General features: G+C 39.9%; 2 protein-coding genes across 17 annotated transcripts in view; one reads left to right on the forward strand and one right to left on the reverse strand.

Moving 5' to 3' along the window:
- Positions 1-24,589, reverse strand: part of LOC111246282 (uncharacterized) — a 33,264-nt gene extending 8,675 nt beyond the window's left edge. The window contains exons 1-4 of one of the 12 annotated variants that reach the window (XM_086984808.1): positions 5,192-5,895; positions 4,685-4,883; positions 2,858-3,707; positions 1,412-1,457 (exon numbers count right to left, since the gene is read on the reverse strand). Coding sequence is in view for 7 of the 12 variants with exons in the window: in XM_086984801.1 (XP_086840927.1) it covers positions 913-950 (38 nt within the window). In the remaining 5 variants the exon portion in view is untranslated. Of the gene's footprint in view, positions 1-912; positions 1,226-1,411; positions 1,458-2,636; positions 2,816-2,857; positions 3,708-4,684; positions 5,068-5,122; positions 5,896-23,396 lie in introns of those variants that run through there. The other 11 variants (XM_086984804.1, XM_086984807.1, XM_086984806.1 and 8 more) reach the window with 11 other exon arrangements.
- Positions 1-25,673, forward strand: part of LOC111246287 (actin-histidine N-methyltransferase-like) — a 61,291-nt gene that overhangs the window by 15,659 nt on the left and 19,959 nt on the right. The gene's annotated exons all lie outside the window — the stretch shown is intronic.

Below are 25,673 nucleotides of genomic sequence, written 5' to 3' on the forward strand. Positions count from 1 at the left end.
GGCCTGCATAATGCATTTGCCCTCAACCTCCAAAAAAACCGTTAGAGTATTAAACGTTAAATATATTAAATGGTGTATGTCAGGACTCGTTTATTGTAGCGTACTTTCTTTCAACTTATGCCCTACGCTGATGGCCGTATAAATTAGCCAGTTTCGGACATTTCTATTGGATCTCGGATACGCACGAAGTGTAGACTTTTTCGCATTGTCATTCTAGATCAGCTCAGCTGGCTTGCTCTGTCTCCCCAGCTGACGCATGCCACTAGATACCTAGTCAGTTTTCTAACTGAGTGGCAGTAGCGTGAAACGATACGTAATTTAGCGTTACGCCGGTTAAAAATCAGACCCGTATGAATTTCGCTTAACGGCCTTTATATCAGGCATGTATCGCTGAAGTCATCTGAGGTACGCTTCGCAGCGAAAGGTTATACGGTGATGACGAATACACACACACACACACACACACACACACACAAACACTGATGCGTACACCGACGACACGGGGTAACAACATGACATTTCGTAAAGGCGCGTCACCTCACCATGGAAATATGCTATGTAAATTTTTCTTCATGATTGAAAGGGTCGTAAATCTTACTATGAAGTAGATAGTGAATTTTCCTTTACTAGACTACGAGCTGTTGTCGGGGGGCGGGGGGGGGGGGGGGTAAGTGATTGCAATAGTTCTAATGTAAAAAAGCTGCGACCGTCAAATCCAAAAAATTTGCGATGGTAGTAATCTAACGGCGAAAAAAAGTTGACTCAATAGCTCGTGCTGTGCTTTCGCGAAGCTTAACGTTTAGAAGAGCTGGTTGAATAAACCGACAGGCGTTGAACGCATATAATACCACTTTTCGAATTTGCGCAGTAAAATGAGGTCGGCGAAAACTACGTGTTGGTCATTGCCATTACCATTTGAAGCGATTCCTGTCCAACGCGAATGCTCCCATTCACGATCGTCGCTCGACGTCGTTGCTCCCAGCGTTCGCTCAGAAATTCTCGCGGATCACAACTACCCCTACAAGCTTCTACGTTTCAATCTAATAATATGCGCCTTTTTATATACAAACAAACAGTTTAACAGATACCATGTTATGCATACGGCTGCGTGCTTGCATTTGTATAATATACACTAGGCGAACATTACGAGCTGCTCTATGCTGCCTCTCGTATAGTAAAGCGAGCAATAGAACCTTGAATCTTTGTATATTGGTAGCGCTTTTAGCCAAACGCTCAAATGTGATCATCTCTACACGCTGATTAGGTAGGTGACGTCTCATCTATTGTTCAGGCGCGTGACGTGGTGGAACTGAATGGAAATGTTTATTTCAGTATCTATTAAAGGGATTGTAAATTCTACGACAGGTGTCCGTATCTCGAATCTACAATATAGGATGGAAACAGTACTAACCTTAATATACGTTAGAGTTTGCAGAAGGTCAAGGACATGGATGTGGCTAAAACGGAAAAGAAGTAGCATTTGTTGTCGTTAAAGCCATCAATGTTAAATTAAAAAATAGCTATGTTGCCTAGATTATCATTGATGTGTTTCAATAGTGAAATACATATGAGTTTGACGAAAAAAAAAAAAAAAAAAAAACACGATTTAAGCCAGAACAAAATGGGCATATCAGCTCATTCCACTGTTTAGTCAGTTGTTGTCCGTTGATTCAGCTACATTGAAACTTGCGTTATTTAAAATCGTTTCCAATATATTTTTCTTCAGAATTCGTATCGTTAAATTGCGGTTTGAAAATTGCCCCTGTGTAGTTAAGTGTTATTATTTTGTTATTATGCAAGTATACTATTTATTCTCTCCCAAAAGATAAAGATGTACCGATTGGATCACATGTACGAAAAAAGTTGGCATCAAGCGATTCACATATAATATAGCAGATCGACAAAATAGAGTATAATATTACAGAATCGAAGAAAAGGTGACGACAATTCGTTCCATTTGCTAGTGCCTATTTTGTCCTGTGTGTTATTTGGAAAATATGATTCATAGGTACCTGGAATGGACGTCTATTCATTGGCACGATAAGCTTAGCCACCCAATATGAATTTCAATTTAGAATGCTTCATCTATTCGAGTATAACAAACGAACGAACGTTTCTCCTGAACAAAAATAGTTCTTCTGGCCCCGACACTAGAATATAGGCCCCTGCTAAAAAAAATTCGGCTTTAGGCGCTCACCTGGTATTTCTGAGGAACGCTATATATATATATATATATATATCGACCTAATTCTAATATTGCTATAAATTCATGTGAGCTGCGACTCGAACGCTGTTATAGCCATCCCGTATTACGTAAACGATAATGAAACTACTATGGCTGAAATGATCAGCCGCGATCACATAATGCGGTAGGTAATATAAGAGAAAAGTAAGCTGATACAGGTCGCAGTTTAAGTCCGCAGTACTTGCTACTGTAGAAGTGTAATTCTTATTGGCGTATAACGCGCTGGCAATGCTCTTGCTATTATTATTTTTTATTTACTTATTTATTTATTAATTATATTATTATACAACGAAACAACAACAACCACAGAGCAACAACAACAACCATCTCTGTTTGCAAAGCGTGTCGCGTGTCTTACCGTCCCTCGTTACCTTCTTCCTTTGCTGCCTACCTTTGGAGCCTAGATATCACAGTTAAAAAGTGTAGCTGTTGCCATTGCTACTGGCGTCGTAAGGATAAAGAACTTTTAGCGGGCTTCAGGTTCAGGACACTTCCGAAGTAGAAATCGCTGATAAATTAGCAGGAAAGCCGTCAGCGTTACAACAAATGGTGCGGAGTATCTCTAAAAGTCATTCATGTAGGTATACGGACGCTAAGTATGTGCACACTTACATCTCGATGTCCTATCTCTTGCATCGTTTAGCCCGTTCTGTGTACTAACAGCATTGAAACTAAAGCATCGTTATCATCGTATGTCATAATAGTAATGATGATAATGATTGTTGCTGGTAACTTCGACGCACTGATGGTTGTTGTTCTTCTCCTCACAGTAATAACGATAGAGACGTGCATTTCGGGTTCCTGTCAGTGTTATAGCTATTACGCGTGGCAGTTCTTCGTGCGACGCATTTGCCTATAATAGTGGCCTTTGAACCCGAAGTTGTTACAGCGCTGACAATAAGAACGACACCAACGCTCATGTTATCACCTACATTTACTACAAAATCATCATCATCATCAGAAGCAACATTGAATTACGTGGCGCGTTTGTTTCATGGGCATTTCTGATCCGTTTCAATAATCCTGCTGCCGTTAATAGTGCCATTTTGCCCACTCGCTTTGACGTTTATATGGCCTCCGATAAGATATTACAGTGCTCATGTACGCCTACATTGATTCTACACAAGCGAAGGGTTATCACTATTTTTAACTGATCGAGACCCGGACTCGTACCTTTAGCAATAAACGATTACGTCGAGTTTATCTTTTCGATTTAGTCTTTAACCCTTACCAGCGTATTTTGTCTATATGGCCAAAGACAAAAGTCACAAACACGGGTTCTATTCACTTGCTTTTACTTGATAATATATTGGAGGTTTTATTTAGTATCTGCGATAACATTCCTTTCTTACATAGTCTATGTTCGCTGAATGATTGTTTTGGTTCACCTGGGTGCCTCTTCGCCTGAGCCATATCTTTACCTTACGTTGCGATTAAGTACGGCAGTGGGAACAGTCTAACACTGAAGTTTCAAAGCACAAATACAGAAAGGATGTAACGTCTACCCTAATTAAGTTTTTCCTGAAGTGTTAGTTTTTGTTTTTATTCAGTTCAGCATTTATGATAGACTTACTGGCTCTGCCAATTTTTTCGTCGGGATCTTAACTGCGGAGAACGAGGCTCGAATGTAGCTATTTCACTGTTTAAAAGTTAAGCGAGAGTAAGTGACGAGTTAATAATTATAATCAAGAAATAAATACAGGTTTGTACTTAATCCCTATAGAAGCATACATATATTAAGTATTATTATATTATAATAATACTTAATTATAAAAGGAGTAATTCGGCTGGACAGTATTTCAGTCTCCTTAGAATCCATGAGTGAGACGGCTCACTTTACTCTAGGAAAAGTTAGTTCAGAAGGAAAAGCAGTTTTTTTCGGTTCGGATATCAAAGGTCAGTTATATTAAACTTTTAAACCTCGAAAACCATAGCGCGGCGGAAATTCATTGGAGATTTGTAAAAACATTAGACAATGAGGTCGTAAGTTAAAACACAGGATGTGAATAGCGCAAATAGCACTTTCAAGAACGGAAACTGGAGGTAACCAGATGTTAAGATTCAATAAAAAGAACACATTTCAACAGGAGGCTTTTTACAAGAGCAAGGTTGGGAAGCATAGGGCTCCGTTAGCCAAGACTAACGTTTCACATGTAATGTGTTTCATAATTGTAACCCAAAACTCAGCAAAAAAAAATGGGCTGTTTGGATATTATGCCAGTAGGAAATACATGGAGCACACGTGCAATCTTTGGGGCTTTAATAAACGAAAAACTCGTCCGGAGCGTACGATCGCTATGATTCAATCTCGACTGGAGAGGGATCAGATGAAAGAATGGCGTCGTTTCGGATAAGAGCTCGGTAGGGTAAATTTAGATGCCAAATGATGATAGTAGTTGCAATGAACACCAGGGGCATTTCCTACTATAAAATACTTACCAATAAATTGAGGCCACCATTTCAAATTCTTTAACAGGCTCATGGAGTGTTGGCACCGCAAGCGAAGACTCGTAATCCGGTTACTTGATGACAACGCCAGACCTCATCGTCATGCCTCAGTTACTTCCTGGACTGAGCATGGAATACCCAACGCTGGTTTCAATCCGCTTATTCTCCCCGTTCAATGTCTGTGCGATTTCTATGCCCCAAAAGAGGCAACAAGTAAACAAGAGTATACAACCATCGATTTACTTCAACAAGCTATAGATAGAGAAATTCCATATAAGAAAAGGTATTGTTGTCACATAGCTATCCAGAGGCTACCGGAGCCCTGGGACATGTATATGAGAAATAAAGGAAGTACTCTCCTTTATAACCCATTTTAAAGATAATTATCCTAGCTTAACCAATTTCAAAGTCCACTGGATTCGTCTATACCAAATTAATACGTCATATCCAAGCTTGTAAGCACACACTGCACTGAATGGAATAGACAAGCAACGGAACCTTCAACTGTCCTTTGACGTTTGCTGTCTGAAACAGTAACTTTCTTTGACGGTCTCTTCCGGGAACACTTTCTCTCCCTCACTCCGTTACAGTCTCTCTAGTCCAGAGCTTCGGCTATTTATCTCTGCTTTTGTTGTATTATATTTTACTTTTCATCTGAGCGCTTTTAATGTATTTCGGCAACACAAGTAGCAACTAAACTTCTCAGTTTTCTGTGGCTGTACCACAAGGAACGGTTGACTTGCTAGACTAGACAGATTTCTGAGGTCCTATTGACCATTTGTAACGCTGGATACCAGAACATATCATCGCAGCAGCAGTAATTGTTGTTACGCTACTATGACAACTGCACAGAAGTCGACTCTTCTAAGCAGCTGCCCCAACAGAAGCGTCATCAAAATCGTGGTCATCACCGCCGCCGATATCCGCGTCAGCCAAAAGCGGTGGTTCCCTATGCCGGTAGTTGCCACTGGGCTACAGCGTACCCAGTGGGATGAAGATTGTCTCTACTGTTATCGACAGCACCGCCGCTGGCATTCATTTGTGCTAACAATGATAGAGGGATGAGCAGATGTCTTTAGCTCGAGTGGCTAGCACGGCCGACCGACAAGAGCATCTGCAGCTGCGATAGGTCCACGAGGGCGACGATGACAAAACGCCAACGAAGAAGATACCGGAAGAGCGCGAGATGCTGTGGCATTGTCTCCTTACAAATAACTTCAGATGGCCGTTTTGATGAGGTGAGGCGTTTGGTAAAGCTATATGTCGACCACGATGCAGCAAACCCCTATGTAGTCCCTATCATGTCACAGATGGTCAAATTGCACGTTGCAGTGGGCGTGCCTGGCCGTCGTATAGGACAAAGTGGTCCATGTATTTAAGGGCGCCTAAACGAATTTCAAAGAGCCTGTGACTTTAAATATCTCTATGATGTACATCTTTCACGCCGTACCGCACTCATTCAGCCCAGCGAGTAATTTATTTCGTTATTAAGATTAAGCCATTTTCAATATCCTTCACATACACGATCCTAGATCATATGTCTAGTCTTTGTAAATCATGATGCCAGATTAACATCAGCAGAAATGACTGCACGCTACAATCAATGTATCATTTATATAGTTCCAGTAGTTGACACATTTGCTTTTGCCAACACTAGAAGAAGCCGATCGGATCTGGGTAGTCGATTGTCGCGAAAAACACTAGCCGTCTGCGTTTTACATTCACGTCTGAACCTTCAAAATCAGCTGATAGTTGTCTCAGCGCTCAGTCGTCACTACCCAGGGTATTTGCTTATTCATGGCGTCGTTTAAGAATAACATAAAGAGGTCCATTCTACTTTGCGAACAACTATTAGAAATAACACAGCTAATATAGATGAATTTTATTTCAAATATTCGCGCGTAAAACGTCAGTTACCATTAATAGAGTTTTCATTTGAGAGAAGTTTGACCTGTCAACACGGCCAGACCAATACATCTAAAGCTTCTATTTACCCCCGTTTTTAAGCAAACTGCTTTATTAGTCATAGCCAATCTGACATAACCGAAAAAGACACGTTTTAAGCTTCAACGGACGAAAAAACTGGATGTTTCGAATCAGGAAGTGAATTAAAACTGGCCGATTTAAACAGGCATTTTGAGTATTTCAAGCAGTTACGATGCTTAGTGGACGACCAGGAGAATAGCAAAAAATTTTTAAAAAAAAAAAACAAACAATAATGTTACACATATTTCAGCAGTGCAGATGCGGTAGGTCCATAATATCGCAGTCCGTTCAGTCACAATCTACATCACAACGTTTTCAAGACCTTGACAAACGTGGTGAGCAAAATTAGGAAAGACAGAGGCAGTCGATCCGGTTAGTTGTTTATATTCCACATTGATTAAAGAAGCCACTGCTGTCAAGAACTTTATAAGAGGGGTACAAAATAAAAAGCAATGGATAAATGGGACTATGTCTCTGTATTAGGTGGATAAGGAAGTAACGTGCAATTTGCTCAATCAACAAAGATACAGCAAATTTCGATTTCATTTTATTTGTTCCGTTTTGCCAGGAGTTTCCAGGACTAGCGTTCGGGAACTGGTTTAGCCATGCTTTCAGGCCTTTCCCTTGTCAAATGTGCCTTGTTCGACTACTACCGTCTGCTACTATTACCGTCTAGCCTATGCACATACGGGTTGGATATGACGATCTCATTTTTCTCAACCATTTGCTAGCGCGCAAGACTTCTCCAATCTTACCAAAGGCGCCTTACCAGTGGTAATCTGGCCTAACAACTTCCGCTTTAGGCGTTTCTCCGGTAGGGGCCTATTCCGTTGCTCGCTTCATACTTTCATACATTTTTCATAACCTGTAACAATCATCTTGGGAGCGCGCGTTGCCGCCTGTCGGTAGCGCGTCAAGAGGCAACAGAAACACCCGCTTTCTTTTGCTTTTTATTCGGGTTATGGGACACTCAAATTTCAGTTTTTTTTTTTTTAAGTAACTTTTCGATCCCGGCAAAAGGCGAAATAAGATTACCAATTAGCTTAATACTTAGATTTTTAATCAGAGATTCGATGATGAATACCATGCAAGCTGGCTATGCGAACATGTCGAAGAAGGATATGTTGCATAGAGGTGGTTCTAGGTTTTTAATCGTTACTGGGATTTTGTAAAAAAAAAATGGGAAAATTGTGAACTCGTTCTGTTTAATCGTTGCTATATGCAATAAACAGCTATACGGCAGTGAAACGGCCTTTGGGTGCTCAACGTTCCTGAGCGGTTTCAATCAATCTAATAATATGGTAGAGTTCTATTAGTTTGCATGACGGTCCGTATGGAATATCCTTATACGAATCTGGTTCAGCAAATGTAGGGGTCATTCAAGCTGAAGATATAATATAGGATAGTTCGATGCAACTCCTACTGCAGTGCTTGTGTTATTATATATTTCCATTTTGCTATTGGAAGTGAAATTACAGTTCGCATTTTTATTATGGCCAAGTTCTTTAATCATCATCATCAAGAGTCATCAGATATAACTTGAACTTACCAATCGTCTGATTTGTTGAATACATTTCAAATACGGTAAATAGCGATATTTTTTTGAAATAGCATTTATTTAGATGTGTACAACGGCTAGGGAACATGAAACGATATGCATTTTGTGATCGGGAAATTCTGCAGTGCGCAAATCAACTTTTTTTTTTTGACACTAGAATGTAGTATCGTTATTTCAAATCCAAGGTAACGTTTGCTCGAGCGTATTGAATTTGCTGAAACTTAGTAAAAACTGAATATTATAAACTCGAAATAAATGACAGTACGCACTGCAAATAAAAATTATATAAAGGTCGTCCTCGTTGATGATAATGCCTTATAAGACATTTTGTCGTTAACCGTTCACAACAGCAAACAGGATTTACTATTATTATATAAATTTATTGTAATAACAAGCAAGATATGTATGTAACAACATATCAATATTAAAACTGAGGCGTGTATATATATATATATATATATATAGTATGTACAGCAGCGATCGGCAACAAGGACGTTTGCAGACGACCACTTTTGTGGCCATCAAAAAACGGAGAAAAAAACGACAGCAGATCAACGGTTGAACGTGAGCGACGGATGAGGCTTCGTTCGACTGCTTGGTCAAGCAATCAGTTCGTCCGACACGTGGTCGTAATTGGTATGAGCAGATGTAGCAGACGAACTTCGACGTACTGCGATACATCAGTACCGTCATGTCGTTTCGTAAACGTTGTGTTATTTTGTCATAGCCGTGATTTGTAGGGAAGAAGTGAGCTAAAGATAAACAGAAAAGTAGCTATTATGTCAACGAGCAGTCTTCTTTAATTTCGTGGCGAAGGGCATAACGCGTAGATAACTCGGTGGTTTGGCGAATTTAGCACACTTTTTTTTTTGTTCCATGCTTTGTGTACGGTAAAGAACAGCTAAAACTATACGTGTTCATAATGTCAGCGCAGTACACCGTTAATGATATTGATACATAATTGTTGTAATAGATCAGTGTTTCTCCTGTTGATACGACTCATCGAGGTTTTATCGTTTGTTACATAGCTCGTTGCGTCCCTTTTAGGGATTTTAGTATTAAATAGGTTCGTATGATAATGTAGGAAATCGACATTCATTCATATTTAAAAATGGCGCCATTTTATAGCGGTACGACATCCCGCGACGCGTTTTTCTGTTTTTTGAAATGCACCTATACTTATTAGTATCTGAGACCATTCATTCGATTACCGTCATCCAGGTTCTTAAAGGGCGAGCATAAAAAATAAGAAAACTCGAATGGTTCAGGAATATGAGCTTCCTTGTGGGGCCACATTATCAGAAATCGTTTACCGTATGCACCTTCTATTCGGTGAAGTATCAACTGCTAGAGCTCGAAAATGAGTAAAAAACACTGAAATGTTCTTAGTTGCAATTGAAGCCAGTTTACGGGGATCTAATGAGTATAATAATAATAGCATACTTGTTCACCCCGGTCAAGTTACTATGGTAAAAGATTCGTGAAATTAATGCCAGCAACGATCAAAAACAAAAACGTGTAAACGTTTACTGCTCTGTGCGTTTGCATTTGACGGTGACCCACTTTTGCATTAAATCTGGGCTTGTCATGAAAGTGAATTTCCACAGTATATAGATATGTATCTAGTTGCAATGGCTTCTGATGTCTGTTTGGTGGTCCAGTGCACCTGCGATTAATATGACAACATACGATTATACTATATGGGATCCCTTATACGAATATTAAGTCGATATCACTTTCTAATTATAGGTAACACACTGCAGAATTGAGTGCACAAGCTCTTAAAGATAAAGGTAGGTAGGTAGGCAAGCTCCGGCTAGTAAAGACATTTGTGTCTGGCAATCCTTGGAACGTACTATACGTCTCCTTTCGAGGCCTGGCTTTTCGCTTTCATTACTAAATCATGGCCTAGCCTTACGCGGATAATTGCAGCGATAACCCCGAAAGCCTGTAGTGCGATTCTAAATCACCGGGTAAGTGTTAGTGTATCATCCTTTTCTAATTGAATAGTACAAATTTCGATTTAATCGCGCCTAATAACGCACTTGTACAGGGCATATTTGCCCTTAGCTGTTGAAGCTGAAGAAGCCAAGCGTCTTTTTCCTAGTTTTACTCCGCCGGCTGGGAAATCGATAGAGAAAAAGACACATATTTCAATCCTGATAAGCACTTTTTTGGTTCCATGACTAAAGGAAATTGAAAGGTTACCTTATTTGTCTATTTGCAGGCCTTTTTCCTATGGAACTTTGCTATTTATATGTATTGGATACACGGACTATATTTGTACAAGAGCTGCTCTATTGTTCATAGCTACTTTGGGTTGAATGCGTATCCCCGATAGACAAAGCGCGATTTTTTTGTCATCAACAAATACAAAACGGTAAGACTTTGGCAAGTAATCTACGAGATATTTGCCTCATGCTTTTAGCACATGCTTTCTGTGACTTCGTCTCGGCTATCACCTTTAAATAGTCATCATTGTTAGGACTTAGCAAAGTAATAGTTAAGAAGAGTAAAAGTGGTCTTGCTTTTTTTTTTTACGTATCGTACACATTTGAATACAGGGCGCGCTATAGAATACCCTTTACAGAACAGCAAAAACTATAGCCTTTTTGGAAATGGCTTTTAAATGAACAATTGGCAACATTATAGATTCATAGTTACAACGGCTGCCGAGACTATTACATTTTCCATAACTGCTGATATCACTAATTTCATGCCTTCCATGTGTTTAGAAGGCTTAGTAATAAAAACGTATATGACGAGCATTTCGGTACAAATGCATAATGTGGTTCGTTCAGCTGGGCTCGGCCGTCTATATTGACAGCGCATATCAGAGCAGACATCCAGGAAGCGCGTATGTATATACGCTTTTTATATGGCTCGTATGGCGTCAACTGCAAATATAGACTCAGACTCAGGTACCTACAAGTGCGTCAAGTCAACTTGTTACGGCTGAGTACTATAATCCAAATGCCTTCATTTTGTCCTTGCGGTAGCTTAGTGGGTTACGTATTTGCATGACAACCTTAAAGGCGTGTTGCAATGGAGGACCGAACCCGGTCATGGACGGACGCACGGATCGTTTCATGTTGAGAGCCAGCCCTCTCTCTGGTGGGATGCCTAACGGCGATACCGGACGGAAACTATCGTTATATTTTGCGACTCTTTGATCATTGGGAGCGCGTGTGTTCAACCTGCGAAGTGTAAGGGCTGCCACAATCACACAGTCAACAAAATCATTGCTGACACCTAAAATAAAATTGTGGAAACAAAACGTAAACAAAGTTGCTTCGGATGAAAGCCGATTAAGGCCTCGTGCATTCAGTGAGCCACGGACGAATCCTTTCAATTTCGAATAAATTCTCAGAGTTTGATCGTCCAACGCCGTGCGGAGCATCCGGCCTGTAATTTCTAGACAGGCTAACGATTTGTTTCTTCACTGTGTGTATGTTGACTGTTGAACTTCGCCCGTAATTTTTCTGTAAAATGTAAATGGCTTTACAACAAAATAGTTACATATTGCACCGGTTAACGTGCTTGCAATGCCAGTGTACGGTTTCCGTACCAGAAGGCCAACTGTGTTTCACGCAAAATTCACGGTATGTTTTCGTATAGGTTTAGGCGAGATGAATTATAAACACCAGGCTTCTGTTCTGAGAGCGATAACACGGGGAGCGTATTCATTTTGCTTTAATGGATGATTCGTGTCTGCTTTTTGTAACAACCGTTTAATAAATTTAATAGCGTACAAAGCATATCGTAGAATATTATATCAGATTCTTACAAGGTGTCTCTCGTATCTGTCACCAGAAGCTTCCTTGTAGCAATTTAGCGGGTACATTCGTCAATGATGATTTTAGCTAACAACCGTGCGACAAATAAAGATTAAAGCTTCACGTTATACAATCAATAAAACCTTATCTCGACTCAGATAAGCGTTTGCATTTATGTTTTTCTGTTCAACCAGACGCTCTTTTTTCTCATGACGCGATCTATATTGTCGAAATTAGTTAAACGGGTCCGTCTTGGCTCAAAAAAATGTCCCTGGTATATTTTTTTTTACGACTTTTAGCTTGCGTTATATTGCAGTGTGGCTATGTACCTGTTGTACATGTATTTGTCATTTATTACAAACATATTTTCGTCAAATCTATAAAACGTTGTGCTGTTATTGGCGAGGACATTTTACAGTTAGATAGGATCGGTTAACGGGTAAGTGGGAACTGACTGGATGTGTGTCTTTTGTTGCCTGTAGCTCATACCGTACGTTATTGCGTGCACTAGTTTATCCATTCAAATGATGGCTGCGATGCAATATTTTTTAACATCGTTTGCCACTAAAAAAATGATAACATTTCTAACAAAAAGGCCGCTAACGTCGTAAACAGCAGGTACATGATGACAAAGTTAGTGAACTAGTTATAGCGAGAGTCGCTATTCGTTTGCCTAAAGTAACCGTCTCGTCTGCTAAAGTCAGTGCTACAAAACAGTATTTAAGTTTTGATTACGTAGATTTAATGCGTCAAGCCTACCTGAAAGCAGTACAATAAATTGTTTTAAACTTCTTCTATTTCGTCGCACATACAGGTTCGTGCGGTCAAACTAGATTGTTTTTCATTATGGAAATGCATTCATTCTAGGCTCCATTTCTAGGATCCGTTCTAGACAGGAAGCCTTTTTGACAACGCTGACTTACGCTGATCGAGATACCAAGCAAGATCGAAAACTAATTTTTTTGCATAAAATCGACAATTTACGTTAGCGTTAGCTTCCAGGCGGCTTTTGGAAGGCCTGACAAAGACTTCAATTAAGCAGATCGAAACATCCTAAAGAATTAAAGATCTCTAAAATTTACCAAAAAAACAGATTAAAAAGCCGTTCTTGATGCACCGAGGTCTCTACTACAGAACTGTACGGCCATTTTAGAGAGGGAAATATCGATTCGCCGTTTAGTTGTCCAAATAAATTCTAACGGTTAAGTTTTTTAGGACTTTTTCCATACTTTTTACTTTTTCGGATCTTTTTTATCGAAACTTTTGACCTGCTATCAGTGCAGTGTTCTTATGTAGAATATTTGAGTGACGCCTTGAGTCTGCAATGTCGTTCGACGCACAGTTCCTCTTGTATGTAAAAAGAAAATGCTAAGAAAAAATATAACGCAATGATTTAGACCCCCAAATTAAAGCTGTAGTCGCGATAGATGGTGGTTATATAGGATAAACATAACCGTCAGAACCAACATCTCTCTCATAGGCACAAGAAATCTCTGTTCGCCTACAGAAGTAAAGATAACACATCAGAAAATGTTTGAGGGAAAATGAGAGGAGACGCACCATCTTGTATAATGCTGTATTATTGCGGGTTTTAAAGCAATCTTTTTTGGCATTAACATATACAAATGTATTTTTCCTCAGCGCTCTTTTTATCGCTGCTAATAATAATAACAACAATATGCCATGCAACGTAAAGTCAATAAAAGAAAAAAAGAGTCATAACGCGATTGCCAGAGATCTATCTATTTGGTTGATCTCAGCCGTTGTTCAGAACCAAAAATCGATGGCTCAACTCTTCGCATGTCATAAGCATAATTTTACAATTCGTCTGAAGTTTTAAAAAAAAAAACTGTATATTTATACATACGTATTCGTGCTTTATTGGAAAAGTTTAGTACGGTCAATTTAGTCACTAAGTGCTCGCGGGGGAAAACTAAGGGAAAAAGTTGTTCTCATATACTGTAAATTTTGTTAGAACACTTTAGCCCTAGTTCTGACGTTAATCAGCTTTTCAAGCAAGTGCGGTTGTGTTTTTCCAGCCTAATAAAGTTCACTTTATTAATAATAGTAAAGTTATCTAAAATAGATGTAACTATCTTTATAGCGTTGGCACTGAAATGCTTTTCATCTCGCAAATGTATTCTGGGCTCTTTCTAAAAGCTTTCCATCTTGCATTAGGCTAGGATTTCATGATGATGCTGCGTGCGTCCTGACTAGTTTAACATTTATTCGGAGCAGCTTAACTTATAAGTTGGGATTTCCTGTTAAAAAGCATTAGAAGAACCGATTTGGAATATTGAGTCCCGTAGAGCACAACGTCTACTGTGTATTCTAAACGTTTTAGAAAGGTAAAGATCTAGGTGTTGAGTTGCATTTTAAGTTTTGAAATTTAAGCTATTTACGCCATATCTTCGTCTTGCATTGCCATGATCGAGGCGTGAAGTGGTGATCTTTTTAATAGATTATTTTAGGTAAGGTCTTTTGAATCACTTATAAATGTCTAACAAACCTTTTTCTCTTGTGGTCCTTTATGCATCCGTATATTCTCTCCAATATAGTGAGTACACTAGAGAGTTTATATGCAATGTGTAGATAAAAGGCCCCATATGTTACTTTGAGGATACTAAAACTATTGACCATTGAGCAGGAACTTCAGTTTGCTCAGCATTTCTATTGTTAAAGGCGGTTGATCAGAGAGTTCTCTATTCCGGAAGAAGGGCTAGCAGAAGAAATGTCGAAGTATATATAGCTAAAACGATAAGACTTGTTGGACCTGCCTGTGTAGTTGAATTGAATATCTAATAGCTAAGATGTTCTACCGTATCCTGGTTTGTGAACGAATTATACGTCCAGTATCAGTCTCTCGATGATTTGAGCTATAATGAATTCCATCGCTTGGCACGCCGCAGGGATTAGCGATAATGGTGCCCTATCAGAAAGGTCCGCCCTTGAACTTGCTTGCGGACAGGGCGTCGATCAGCTGTTCTGAAGATTTATGATACGTTTCCTTCACGGAGCAGTCTTGGAAAAACTCATGAGAGAAGGATGCTAGTCCGTCTAACTATTTTCAGCTGTTGCCATTTAGTCAGTAGACGGCGATATCACATACAACAATATGAAGAGTCACAGGTGAAGTGCTATGATCTCGTTACTGACTTTCAGTGATTGTCAAGTCTGTTTTATCAAAGCGTTTCTTCAAAATTCAGGCCTTCTTTTAATCTTATGTTCTGACTGTTCTGCCGGCTTGACTTATTGCGCTTAAAAAAATCCCTAACTACGATTCTCCTACGAAAAGAGCTATAGATACCTTTAGAACTTGGGCGGAATTGTATGGTGTCTTTTTTTTCCATAACGCGTTGTTTTCGTTGCCTTGACGATTCTCTTCAAAAGAGAGCTGATTGTGCCTTCGCTTTCGTGAAGGTCTGATGCGGCTTTATGTTCAGCATAAATATAGGCAGAATGTGGATTCCTAGAAATTTTCCGGTTAGAATTTGCAAAATTCTCGAAAAAAAAAAAACGCTTAAAGGATTTTTTTACAAGTCTCAAAGGATTTATTTCATCACAGTGGAATTTCATTCTTCGTAATTTAAGGTCTGGGTTAGATAGTTATTTTCAACGGAGTCACTAGTGATATTGAAATTTACAATTCAGTGGTCCGACTTTAGAAGGAGGCCTGACTGAATCCTTACTTCCAAGACTAAATCATCTCTACGCAACGTATCTAATCTGAAAGCGGTTCATTGGATCTGCTACGAATTATACAAGGTCTTGTGCAGCACAAAATTCGAATGAGATACTCCCTTTAATCCAGATTTCTAGTCTATTTACGGTTGATTGAGATCGCCCGGTAGTTCATTTCTGCGCCAGATGCCGGTTAACCCTTTTCATGTGATTTGACGGTTCTTGTATTGGCCTGGTTCGCAAGAAGTGGACCGATATGAACCGTATTGTCCTATCGACAATGGTATTGTTGCAGACAACCATCTCGGAGCGGTAATTTTGACATGGAAGGTCTTTTATCACTGAAGTGGGTGCGCCTCCACGGCGCGAGCCTCGCCTTTCGAACCTACTTTTCTTGTTTAATTCACCAAACCCTGCGCCATTCTCGAATAGCCGTGACTTAATGGTGAATGTTATATGTATTTCGTATCCCTTTGAACTTAAATGAAGAGTATCCACTGCTATATCTTTAACAATGGAGCGGGTGTACATACAAGCACAGTGGAGGGCCTGTGTGCAACCGGTGATGTCCATTGGGACGAGCAAAATCGAGCAGGTGGTGCTCATAGGTATGTTATGAAGTTAGAAGGATTATAATGAGTTTGTTATGGCTATGAAGTTGTTACAAGGATTCCACCGCACGATTGTTACGAATTAAGCCGCGATAGAGAGAAACCTCAATATCTTCCTTGTACAAATCATCGCAAATTACGTTGTTCTAGTCAGCGTCTAAAACCTAATATCATTCCCATGCGCTTTTAGCTTTTCTTCACTGAGATTAAATACATTTTTCTATGTGTTTTTGTTTTTAGATGACTGCACAGATGACTGGCGCATTGCGCATATTCTCGTTATATGCAACTTCTTCATATTTACGTTTTGTAGCACTACGTAGGTCACAGTTATCCGCAAACAAATTGAGTATATATTGTTAGATTCATGATATAATGAACAAGCCTCCAGCGGCATTGTTTCATTTATACTTATTTTTTTAACGATAATTTCAGAGTTAATAACCAGACTTTTGCAGAAAAAAAAAAAAAGAAAAAAAACATTCGAATTAGTAAACTTGAATCATAATGCCCAATGTTTATTTGCCAAATAAGAAAAACTAATTATCAAATAAAGTTACTGCCTTTCAGCATTGCACAAACGCTGATTGTACTGCACAAAACGTAAGTAGCAGGAAGTTCAAGCGACAGTTTCTTTCGTAAATTCGCACTCAGAAGCTAATGCTGCTGCTGCTGATGAGTTTCGTCCAACTACCTATAAACTTTATTAAAATTAGGTGTGAATACGAGCGAATCAAAATAACAAACAACCAAATTTTCTATTGATTCAAATGTTTAACGATCAACTATTGTGATCGAAATATTTCTATTTATTGAAAATTCTTAGCTACATTTTCCCTGAGTCGCCATTACCAATGAAACAAAAACTTTTTTCTAGATACCAATCTGTATTATTTTTTACAACCTTGCACACTATTACAACTATTGCACACTACCGAAGACGATAGCGGTTTATAGCTTAGGATACTGCTACTTAGGAAATACAAAAAAAAAGCGACTATGATTTTTGCTTTACCGCAGTTTTACCTATAGATACGGCTACTGAGACAGCGAAAGCAATAAAGGCTGTAAAAACGGCCGCTACATAGTGCGGCCAAATGGAATTGACAGGCGGAACCATTCTGTTCGACCCATATGTCTGAGCGGGAAAAAAGGCCGCTTACGGCGCGGGGCGGATACGGACGGGCCGATAGGGTGACGCAGAGCTGCAAGTGAGCAAATCGTCCGACGAGCATCACTAGCATGATAATTATCAGTGTGGGTTTGTGGCAATAATTGTAATAGTCACCGTGGTATCATTATCAACACCATTTTGGTGCACTGCCTGTTCTACTCCGTGATGCAGTTTGGTGATGGGGCGAAGATACCTGAGAGCGGTGGCCGTTGAAGCAGGAAATGAAGGCAGCCCGTTATTAGTCCGACGGCGAACGGTATACTGACACCGTTGCCCTCGATTATGATGAGACGCGACCATAATGCTGCTATAACAGATCGTAGAAGGATAAGAAAAGGAACCAGGCCCCTTACCTGCTACTTGCTCATCTGTGTTCATACGGCTAGCAGTAACTATACTAAAGCAGGTGCTAATAATAGCAGCTGCAGCGTCCGTGCAGTAATTGCCACCTAATGATAATAATGTCAAAATATTGAAATTTTCAGTCTTCTGTTGTTTGTGTTTCGGTTGCCGCCGCCGCCGCCGCCGCTGCAGATTCGTCGAATTATTGAACATGGCGAGGCCAGAAAATAGAAATGAAAAACATAGCAACGATTAAACATTAGCGAGGCGAAAAATCTGCTTTATATTTAGTATATGGTATATAATTTCAGCTTCTTATCGTGCCGGTCTTCCCTGGGCTACGATGAAGTTGTACGATCACACAAAAGCTACTCCTCTCTACTAATTCATTATAGGTAAATGTATGCCTGCTGCCGATCCCTACATCGCTGAATCCGTCTGTTGCATAATGCAGACATGGAGAACTGCAATGATAAGTTTCTAATTCTGGCGGAATCAATTATTTTTCTTCATTTTTTTTTTTTTTTTTTTTCGAGGCGCTCTAATCCTCATAAATAGGCTGAATACATGAGCTTTTTAACTGCAGTGAATGTATCCAGCCTATTTGTGTTTCCAGATTGCACTCAGTAATAGAAGCAAGTATAAAATGAAAACTCAATATAGAAAAAATACGGATAACTGTCTATATATTATGAAACAGTAAGTATGAATAACGCGGAAATAACCCTAAATAAAAATCTATAGATTCAACTTCCTCTAGCAATAATAATGGACACAAAGCTTTAACATATAATAGTGTGCTTGTCATATAGGAAATAATTGTCGTAGATAATTGGAAGAACTATTATATAGCACTAGCATAAAAATGGCTTTATAAATTCGTTTTCGCTACGAGAAAGAAAACTTTAAATGGAATTTTCTATGCTTCTACAGTAAACTGCTGCTTTTCATGGCAGCAAGCAGGATTTCGTTCTCTCGCATAGATACAAAATTCAAGGCTGGCAACTTAAGCATGGTTACGTGAGGAACGATTGAGTCTAACGCAGACAATGGAAAGTCCTGAAGACATCAAACACGCCATTAGCATGGTCCATTAGAGAGGAATCGACTCATTTGGCCGAAGCGTGTGTGTGTTAACCCCCATGTGTGTACCCCTTAGGATTACAAAGCGACATTTTAAGATATATTTAATCATAAGTGTCCCTTAATATCTCATTGTAATAATATTAACAGTGAAATGGTGTGATTAGTCAGTTTTTAGTATAAAGTGGCTGAAGCCTTTATTGCCCTTGAACAGACTAGAAAATGTTCATTTAGCTTGTCTATTTGCGTCATATTGGTTATTTCGATTTGATATTTTAGCATCAATAACACAGCACATGATTAGGGTATATGAGCACTTGGAGGAAATTCTATAGCCTATTCTATAGAGAGCCTAATATGTTCGATGCCTATTGACTGTCCCGATGCTTGTGCTGGTCATTATATGGTATTTTTAAATCTTCACCTAAGAACTAACCTAAAGAAAATAGTCTTTATTTGTGCATTATCCTACATCGCCGCGAAAAGCAGTGACGCCCGTGAAGAAGGGGCATATGTTATTTTGTGACACCAAAATAACTGTCCCGTCATAGCCATCGTCGTAACTGCCCACTCGTCAGGAGTTTTCTTCCATATCTACGGCTATAGAATGGTGTCGTCGGTCTCCAGCCACAGCATAGCATGCCACGGTGATGAGTCAAACTCATTGAACATTAACCAAAGTACCTGTATAAGTGTACCTTTGTTTCAAGACACGCACTGTTTTTGCTGGCTAGGAGAGTTTGTTAGAACAATTGGGCTCAGTCTATGTGACGGTTTTTCCCCCCCTCTGTGTCTGTCAGGCGTTTAAAACGAACGAAAGTGATTTCAAAGTCTATTGAAACAAAGAAAAAAAATTACCACAGCTATAATCTGCCTGTGCCATGAGTAATGTGTTCATTGATCGTTGTCATTCCATTGTTTTCGCTATTTTCAAGCGAAATGTGCATGGCACTATTATACGCAGATCGGCCGCCAGCGGCAGCTGCAGTGTCCATAGCTAGACAACGGTCCTCGGACTGGTATTCAGAAAGAGCGAAAATCGCACCTTCAGCCAGCAATCAGATTACAGTTGCGTCAGTAGACCATTGCGAAGGCAGGCGACTGCTGCTTGACAAAGCCAACAAATCATTTGCTACCATCATAATCAGAAGCAATTTATCGGCATTAGCTGATTTATTTCAGTAAGTACAACTTCCACTAGTACCATAAGAAGTTTGTTGCGTTCGAAACGTTGACCCGTACCGAATTGCGGTTCTCAAACATATCTTTACGCGTTGATAAGAGAGAATACGTTTTGGGAAGAATAAGGCTTAGTGAAAGGGATCTCTACCAAGTCTGTGTTAGGCGGTTTCTCTTCGTCCACTATCTCACAGTAGCTGCCCCGTTGAAGGTAACCAGTTTAGGCGGGATTGATTGTACCCTCGAGCCAGTTGGCGGCAAGCCATTACTGATAACTAGTATAAGCAAAGGACATTAAAGGCTACCGCTTCACTATCCAATCCCGACCCCATTCTATACGCTCTTACCCTATGGCATCCGAGCAGAAACAATGAAGACGTTTGCATTCAAATGACTAGCGAGGCAAGAAAAAATCAAATAGACAAAGTAAATTGGATAATCAGCGGTTTGTGGAATGTACAGGTCTTGATGTTGACTAACCATACGCCGTTACGCAGTCGCAACTTACTGTGGGAGGGGTTCTTGGTGTTAGTGTTGCGGGGGGGGCGAGGGGGAGGGGGTGGATATCGGAGGGGGGACACGTGGGGAAGAAAACAAATTTTTAGTTTCGAATCGACTGTACCGTTGCGGATCTTTCAAGATGACTGAGGCTCATAGTCACTGCTTCTGCGACAGATATATACATGTACCATTCATAGATACAAATGTGGATTTTACTTACATGAAACCATCTCATATTCTATTAAATCAAACTTTTTTTTGAGCGAATTATAATTCGTCCCTTAGGCATAAGTTTCCTTTTGAAAGGGGTAACAAAGCGCTAAGAACTCTGCATCTATTTACGATACTTCTTTACCTATATCCCTATCAACTGTCAAATAAACTTCTTTGCTATCCTATCTAAATTACTCTATGATCTCCGTATCGTCTTCTGATCTTCAGGAAGTTGCTATCTAAGCGAAGCAAGTGCGACAATTAATACTACACTTGCCCTTCACGTGCGAGGGCACGGACTCTAATAATATAAACTTTTTACAAAGGATTAAGCATTGGTCATAATCTGCAATAGTTTTTTTAACGTTAAAAATAGAATAGTTTGGTGGTCAGCGTGCAAGCATTCGTTGCCAGGTTATGTGAAAGTGTCTAAACCAAGGGACCCAGTTGTATTAGTAAACCTAAAACTGTTGCTTTCAGCGCTTTTTACCAGCATCAGTTATAGCGTCCCAGCAGGCCCAAGTGCATTACTGGTGGATATGTCCAGATGTCGAGGTACAAAAGTCAGGGCTTATATATATATATATATATATATATATATCCGGTGACGCGTTGCTATGACGCATTGTGTGACGAACTGTGTTAAGTAATTGTGGGGTCATAACCCAGTCGTGCTCACTTTTGATCACGCAACTTCACATGACTGCCTCTACCGCAGCCGGCGGAAGACATCGAGCGGTCACTGCAGCGTTGGCTCATTAATGCGTCTGTGAAACAATGACCACCCTAACAAATGGTATTTACTTATAAATCGTATACTTTTAATAGTACCTGACGCCTAGTAGAGTTAGAATGAATGGAGTTCGTTAAGCGATACGCCTTTAGGCTACCGGTTTTGTCAAGATAATAAAATTTATTAGTTGCATTAATTGATATGACGTTTGGATAGCAGATGAATAGATTACGCGGTCGGAGAGGCCAGGTCTCATAAATCAGACAAGTGGACTAAGGTAGGTTATAGTGGATATCACTTTTAACGATCCTATATAACTAGGCTCAGCGATACAACGAGGCTACTGTGTCACGGCCTACGCGCTTCTGCTACTGGAAACCTGAAATACCAATAACATTATCTGCTGACAACAGAAGACGACGCATTATGCAGTGAGAGATTGGCTTATATTAGGTTAGGTAAGTAAGCCTAATCAGCTGCCTTATTGCCGCAGCGCAAACTAGCAAGATGGTTGATTTCTTTCGACTGTTGTAACGCAACAACCAGTATTATTAGGGCTAAACTATCTGAGGACATCGCTAACCCTCGTTACTGCTCGCCCTGCTGCCGCGGCAGTTAACTATAGCGGCCAGGTCGATATCACGGACGACAAATGCTTGCGGTCACCAACGGCAGCGGCTGCCCGCAGCTGCTGGTATATAAAAATACACGACAATGGCTACCAGCGGCAATGGCTGCCCCTTACCTGTCGGAGGCGACCCAGTGAAGGAGCGTGCGAATGGAGGAACAATTTTTTAGCTCCCTTCTAGCCAAACCACCTCCAGACCCCTCTGTGCTGCCACCAGAAACGTCACAGGATAGCCCACTCTCCTCACTTCTCCTCTGCTTTAAATGTTTTACCGTGCTTTTAACCGAGCCGTGTGCTGCTAGTTAGTGCAGGTAATCATAATAGCGCACGTTTGAAGCTTTGACAGTGTGGGTGCTTGCGTAGCATCATTGTTTTCATTAGTAATAATAATAATCGAAAGACAATTGACTCACGAAAACACTGAACAGCTTATGAGACCGCCATTGCGATTAGTCGCTCTATTCAGGTGTCGTTTTTTTCAACACCGTACCTTAAACTCAAATACCGTAGAAAATACCGACATAACATTACTAATTCACAATTTTTTTCGATAACCTATATATATATATATAAATAGACAGTATAAATTTATATATACATCTATATATGTTCGAAAAGGGAGAAAACTATTGATATCTATACTTTTTCCATTTTTCCACTACTATTTCCGCTATTTCCACAAGAGCTAATTCGACAGATGCTAAATTAGAACCGTTTACGTACTACAAGTGTTATCTATGGACCGATGCCGGAAAGCAGATATCGTGTTAATATGGGCAAAAAAGTAATAATATTGGTCAACTGGTTTATATAATATAAAAGCAAGCTTCGAAAATAATATAGCGGTAAACTAGGGATTTGTTGCTTGAGTAAACGTCTGTATATAATAACTTAAGGATACTACCAGTGAAAGTCGAACGTTTTATACGGTAATATAAGATCTAAATTAACTTACACGATGACTGGTCACGATGCTAGTGCTATAATGCTATAATAACATACGTTATGAATTTCTGGATAAGTATTCGTATCTTTAACTTGATTTTGCCTCTTCACAGTTTAGAAATTGTTAGCAGTTGACATTTACTGATCTCTACTCAAAGTTCTTTGAACATACATGTGGTGTGCCTAGAACGTCGGTGGTTCTGAGGAAATAATTATTTTAGCCTGACAACACTCGTCTCGGATCAGTGAGCGAGTGGTATAGTAAATTTGTTAAAGCTGAATATTGTACTTACTGTAACTTGGTTGAAGTTATATATTCAAAAACAGCTTGGATCTGATGATAATGTTGTCAGCACTGAATTCCTTTAGGTGGGTCGCCTGACCAATACTGGAGGCACGTATCGGAGAAGTTCATTGTGCGCTTTCTCTATATGACGGTAGACACACATATGATGATCGAACCTACGGGGCTGCTTGACATATCGAGATGTTTAAATCCATTGTAGGGAATATAAAATCTCGGACTAAAAATCATTGCTGTACCTGTCTACTTAGGACAAAGGCATAACAGTTCCAGCAGTAATGTGTCACATTCGATGGAGCACAAAATAAGCTGTGCCGTTAACGTATTTAGCTAACGGTTACCAATAGCGATCACATTATATTAACACAGAAATAATGTACTCACAAGCGTTGAAAAGCACTAGTGTCCGGGTAGTGCTCCGAAAATCTTCTATCTTTGCGTATCACTCATTTGAAAAATGTCAACTAGCCTTCGTGTTTGAACAAATTGCCGGTTGTCGTATCTTCTTCATATAGCAGTTCACATTGTGGCCTATTGTAGTCAACCATCTACGCCAAACGAAAAATACGCCTTCGTTGCTACACTTTGACTGATTACCCTATCAGACCTAGTTGGTTTCTAATCTCCACTTTATTGGGATAAGCAAACTTTCGTTGCGAACGCTCGTCGCGGAGTTTTTTTTTTGTTCGCGGACTTTGTTTTACGTAACATTTAACAATTGCGGCACAATTAGTGTGAGTTTTCACTGATTCAATCACTTTGTTGTTACAAGTATGCACGTAAAGCTTACGGGGCGTCAGTATTACTCGTTGCGGCAGATGTAGCACCGGTGTAGCGAGACTTCATCTTGTCTCCCTTTTCTTGGTCGACAAGACGGACGAGTATCGACCACGCAGCTGCTGCTGCTGCTGTTGCAACAGCTGCTGTTTATGCACCCTGCTTAACCGCGTGAGGACTACGGATCGACCCTCTCCAGGGGGAAAGTCTTCGTTTTGTCTCTTTGTCTATAGCAAAATAGACGTCGACACAAATACGCAACTTGAAATCTTAGTAGATCCATGGGAAAACTCACTTGATAAGTTCTTTTAATCTCAGGTCGATAAAGGCGACGAACGCAATAAGCTTTATTAGTAAATGGGCAATGGTTTGAGTAATTGGTCTTTTGTATGTGAGCTACTGCTGTCTCCGGTGTTGTAACTAACTAACTAACTAACGTGGTCGACGACAACTGACAGACACTAAATGAACCGATCTTAGCTAGGTACTGATTGCCCTTAAAGGCCTTAAATTTTGTGATACATGTCACTGCACAAGAACTAATCGTTATCGTGAGAATTATCCTAGGCTAACCTAGTTGAAATTTAATTTTCGCAGCGCATCGTATAGGCAGCTATCGTAAAAGAATCTAATTTATCTAACCTTATCGCTCCGGTTGATAACCTTTCTTCGTGGTAACTCTAAGGAATAAGGTCCAAGCAGTAATGCTGGCCCGTTCTTGCAGTAGATATTGTCATACCAAGTACATTTTTTAGTTCTAATATCGACAATGACCTTGTGGGTAATGATGGGTACAGCTGCAGGCTACTAACGAATACTCTCTGAGGTTATGTAAGACCTATTTTTTCGGCCTGGAGTACATGTCCGCAATTCATGTCAGGATGTTGGCTAACTCTTAACTGTGCAAACCTTTTTTGAGGTAACTGGTACAGAATATCCCAGCATTAGATGAAGCAGCTGCAGATTATGATAATCAGCTTCATGTGGTCACTTCGTGGTTTGTGGTTGTAATTGAAATCTCCAATTCTGAAAATGCTGATACATATCACGTAATCTTTTCACTATTCGTTGTCCTAGCTGTACTTTTCCCCTGCGGGGGGGGGGGGGGGGGGCACCGAAAGGGGCCTTCAGATGTGCGCCTCGCACCGAAAACTTCTACGACTGGAACTAAACGCCATATATTTAGAACAGGCGGGAAAAGGAAGAGCCAGCCAAGCTTTAACCAGAAAAGATGAATAAAATGCGCAGATTTGACGCAAAATTTGACAGTTACCAAAATTTCTTGAAGACCATCATAGACATAGAGTGAGAAATCAGTATGCAAAGAATGGCTAATTTCTGCACTAATCTTTCAATTACAAAGGGTTTTTTAGAAACCAAACCTGTATTCTTCTACTTATTTTTCGATTATAGATTATCAAACGACCTACTGCTTTGGGTTATCCAATACAACACAAACCGGTTTTTCGTATCTCAATTTTCGTTTGCA

Source organism: Varroa destructor, unplaced genomic scaffold, assembly GCF_002443255.2.
Source record: "Varroa destructor unplaced genomic scaffold, Vdes_3.0 BEIS01000003.1, whole genome shotgun sequence".
In the NCBI taxonomy this organism is placed as follows: domain Eukaryota; kingdom Metazoa; phylum Arthropoda; class Arachnida; order Mesostigmata; family Varroidae; genus Varroa; species Varroa destructor.